Source organism: Osmia bicornis, chromosome 12 (assembly GCF_907164935.1).
Source record: "Osmia bicornis bicornis chromosome 12, iOsmBic2.1, whole genome shotgun sequence".
NCBI lineage: Eukaryota > Metazoa > Arthropoda > Insecta > Hymenoptera > Megachilidae > Osmia > Osmia bicornis.
In genome coordinates this window covers 9,271,364-9,275,624 of record NC_060227.1, presented here as the reverse complement: position 1 = coordinate 9,275,624, position 4,261 = coordinate 9,271,364, and the positions used below count along the sequence as shown (strand labels likewise).

Here is a 4,261-nt window from a genome sequence, read left to right as displayed (position 1 = left end):
AGGTAGCGGCAAATCATAAAGTGATCGGCCGAGCAAGGATGTTATTTTTTGAACAAGGATAGAATATAGCATGCCCTCTCATTCTCGCACTATGTTTTATTTCGAAGCAAATATACCAGACTGAGAAAGCATTATATATATTCCATCCTTCTTTTACTAACCACTGTCACTGCTCAGTCAAGCGTAAAATTTATTACCCTAAACATCGGCTTCGCGCTTTCATGGACCTCTCACTCATTTCTCGTACCTCTCACTTTGCGGGCGACTTCAAACAAAGAAGAGGGGATAGCGAGTTGCTTATTTCGAAGCAGAGACTACTTGCTTATTTCGAAGCATTACTGTACATGTATTGTTTCATTCTCAGACCTCTTTCTCTCTCGAGCGCCCTATTCTTTTCTATGTCTGGCAAGAATCAAAATCGGCTCGAGCCTGTTGTAATTGTAACAGATGTGGCAACAGCGTGACAGAAGTCTTAATACGTTGCGGCAACTATGCCATACTTGTGGCTATATTCCGATAGCCGTTTGTGGTATCAAATTAGAATTTACGTTTATCGACTGATTTGTGTTTTTATCGACCCGGATGATAACGTGGTCAAATATACCATCAATGCCTCTGACGGAAAATCAGTGAACTATTCTTCCGTCTATTTGACGTCTGATGCGTGCAAATCGTAAATTTCATTTTACGTCTTCCAGAAGTGATAAATTGTGAAAAATCGAATTTCAGTGACTTTGTGCTAGTTCAAGGAAGGGTGGTCTGGTGTGCTATGGGTGAAAAAACCATTAAATCGTCCAATATTTGCTAAAATGCAGCCGAACGCAGCATTCGGCAGCTATGTTGTTTGCTTACAACAGCGTCTGTCTCAATCTTACAGTGTCGAAAATACTATTTTTCTCAACGTATGGTGTTTAATAGCGTTCAAACGGACCAGACCACCCTGTGGTGAAGTCTACTCGTGGGTGCTGTATCCGCGAAAATTTCATTTCTGCAATTATCGAGACGAAAAACGAAATCTACAAAATCGAGTGTCTCTCTCACGCATGGCGTATACGTGCATGCTTTTCGTTGATTGTGTGAGTGCACGCATACAGGTCATGGCACAAGGAGTCTGTGCCCTTAACGAGCGAGCGAAAGCGGAAGGTCCTTGGATGCGGCCTATCAGTACACTGGCTCTAGAGTGACAACACCGTCCTGCAGTGTTCGCTACCAAGCTTAACGAGCGAGCGTAAGCAGAAGCTCCTTGGATGCGGCCTATCAGTTACGGCTAAGTTACCTAGAAATCGTTCTGCGGCCGATCGAGCTACCTCCTACAGAGTAAGGACGGATCCTAGCCAATTACCGACAATTGATTATTTTATTTAAATTATATTAAATTATTTTATAAATTCAAATTATAGATTTAAAGTTTTGATAATCGGATCTAGAGCCGCGTTCATTAATTAATTATTTTTCTTTGTATTTTCATTTAGGACGAATTTCTTTGTGATTAATAATTTGATTTTCTTTCATTGTATTTCATTTTAGCTCAAATGCGATTGTCATTTTAATCTGTTTATTTTCTTTGTATTTTTTTCATTTAGGGTGTACTCCACTGTACTCTACTAATACATTATTTTCCTTTTTGTATTTCAAACACAGGGCGAAAACTTTTGTACATCGATTACTTAGTTATCATATTCATTATCTTTTATATTACTTACCTTTTTTTATATAATTCAAACAATTATTATTTCTGAATAAACTCACATTATACGTTTTAGAAAGGAATTAACGTTGGATTTCACTCCTTTATCACGCACCACCCGAACCTATAATCCCTTTTTTTTAAAATTATTATTCTTATACGAGTCGCCTTCTCGCAAGGGAACCGCTCTCCCTACGCGTCGGTGCAGTAGCGTACTCGTGATATTTCGGGACGTTACATACCTGTAAACAAACGGGACATACAACGCGTACCTGTCTAAGGGCAAGATCGGTGATAACGTGTTACAAGTGCGGCCAAAGCGGACACATATCGCGAGCATGCCCGAGTGGTATGTTTCAAGATCAACAAAGAGCGTCAACACAACCTGGACAAACGATGACAGCGACGACAGCGCAAGGAGAGGTTAACAAAGTTTTCCACATTACCGGCGACACGTACCAAAAATATTTTAAAGACGCCCTGCTGAACGATCGCCCGATCAAGTGTTACGTTGATTTGGGGCGTAGCGTGGTGGCACTACGACAGGGCGTGGCTAATGAGCTTGGCTTGACTTATCTCGAGACATTGTTGAACAGTTTTTTAGGGTATGGTGAGGGCCGAGTACAACCGGTGGGCGTGCTAACGGCAGTTATCAGTATTGAAGGTGTTGCTGTACGGGCCGAAATACACGTGGTACCGACGGGAAGCCAGGCTGTGCCACTGCTGGTGGAACATCCTTACACGGAACATCCCGAGGTCGTCATCATGAGTCGCAGCGGCGAGCTGAGGGTGATGACCACCACCAACAGGTTGGGAGGAGACGTAACCCAGTAACGAAAGGATCACATTCTGAGCGGGTAAGCGATACGTGATTCCAAACAATTATCTGGGTCATATCGTTGTAGCAAGTGACGTGCCGAACGGGGAGCTACGCGTCGAGGGTGGCCTACGGGAGATAGGCCCCATAATGCCTAGATGCATCGTCGCGGACAGGCCGTCCTACCTGTCTTAAATGTAACCGGCCGACGAATGACGATCCAGCCAGGCGACGCCGTCACCCGTGGGGAAGTCTGCGAGGAGGGAGTCTTCGCACGAGCGGTCAACGACGAGCCGATTGCCAGGGACCAAGTCGACACGGACGTGGATGTAGAAGAAGCGGACGATCTACTGCGCGTGCTCAACGAAAACCGCGATCTCGTTGCTAAGACGTTACGACAGCTAGGTAGAACAAGTAAGGCGAATAGATCTTGCGACGGATAAACCCGTAGTTTATAGGCCATACCGCGTATCCTATCACCAGAGGCGGCAAATAAGCGATATGATCGATGATTTGCAGACGGCGGATATTATAGAAGATAGTAACTCTCCTTTTGCCAGCCCGGTTTTGCTGGTCCGAAAGAAAAACGGCGAGATGCGGATGTGCATCGACTATCGCGCGATTAATAAAGCAACCGTCAAGGATAAGTACCCACTGCCGCACGTGGACGATCAACTAGACAGACTGCGCGGACAAAAGTATTACACGAGTATAGACTTATTTAACGGTTACTATCAGGTGCCGGTAGAACCTTGTTCGCGGGAAAAAACGGCCTTCATAACGTCAGATGGTCATTATCAATTTAAACGAATGCCTTTTGGCCTATGTAACGCGCCCGCGGTATTCCAGCGAATGATAAATGCTATCTTGGAGTCTCTGCGTTATGACATAGCTATGGCATATTTGGACGACATCATTATACCGAGCATGACCATAGAGGAGGGCTTAAATCGTTTAATGAAAATTTCCGAAGTCCTTACGGATGCGGGACTAACCATAAACCTAAAAAGAAATGTCATTTTCTTAAAGTAAGAGTAGAATACCTAGGGTTCGAAATCTCAATGTCAGGCATACAACCAAGCCAACGAAAATTACAGAGCGTACGCGAATTCCCAACGCCGAGAGGTGCCCGGGACGTGCGTAGTTTCCTGGTGTTAGCCAGTTATTTTCGGCGATTCGTTAAAAATTTTGCGGTTATCGCGAATCCGTTAACCAACTTACTCCGCAAGGACGCGAAATTTTCCTGGGATGATAAGCAAAACGGGGCTCTTGAACTAATCAAGACCGCATTGACGTCGAAACCGCTCTTAGCGATATATGATCACGGCGCGGAGACAGAGATCCATACGGATGCCTGTACGTTAGGCTTAGGAGCAGCGTTGCTACAAAAACAGCTAGACGGAAAGAGGCACCCAGTGATGCCAGAACCGTGGGACGTGGGACAAATTTTTACCCTCTCCACGATGTCCCAGTGACTCCCCTACTTCAGTTGTTCCATCTAACACAAGCGTGTTGTCCCACGTGTCCGTGTGAGCTCTCTGTTCGGCTGCTCTCGTCATTTCTACGTTATCGGCTCGATGTTCAAGCCGCCAAAGCACGTGGCAGCAGCATCGACGAATCGATAAAATAATATAATCTCGTAGTACCTCTATGATAGAGGTGAGAAACCAGGAGATTCAGTTCGAATCCCAATTCTACGGTTTCAATTCTGATTCTTAATGCATTAACATTTTTTTAATACATAAAAATACATTTTT

The 4,261-nt window shown here is 44.5% G+C and overlaps 1 protein-coding gene across 1 annotated transcript; it reads left to right on the top strand.

Moving 5' to 3' along the window:
* The first annotated feature begins 3,565 nt into the window (after positions 1-3,565).
* LOC114882059 (uncharacterized mitochondrial protein AtMg00860-like) lies at positions 3,566-3,979 on the top strand. The gene has a single exon (XM_029198938.1). It carries the CDS (start codon positions 3,566-3,568, stop codon positions 3,977-3,979), a length of 414 nt encoding a protein of 137 aa, XP_029054771.1.
* Positions 3,980-4,261: the final 282 nt, after the last annotated feature.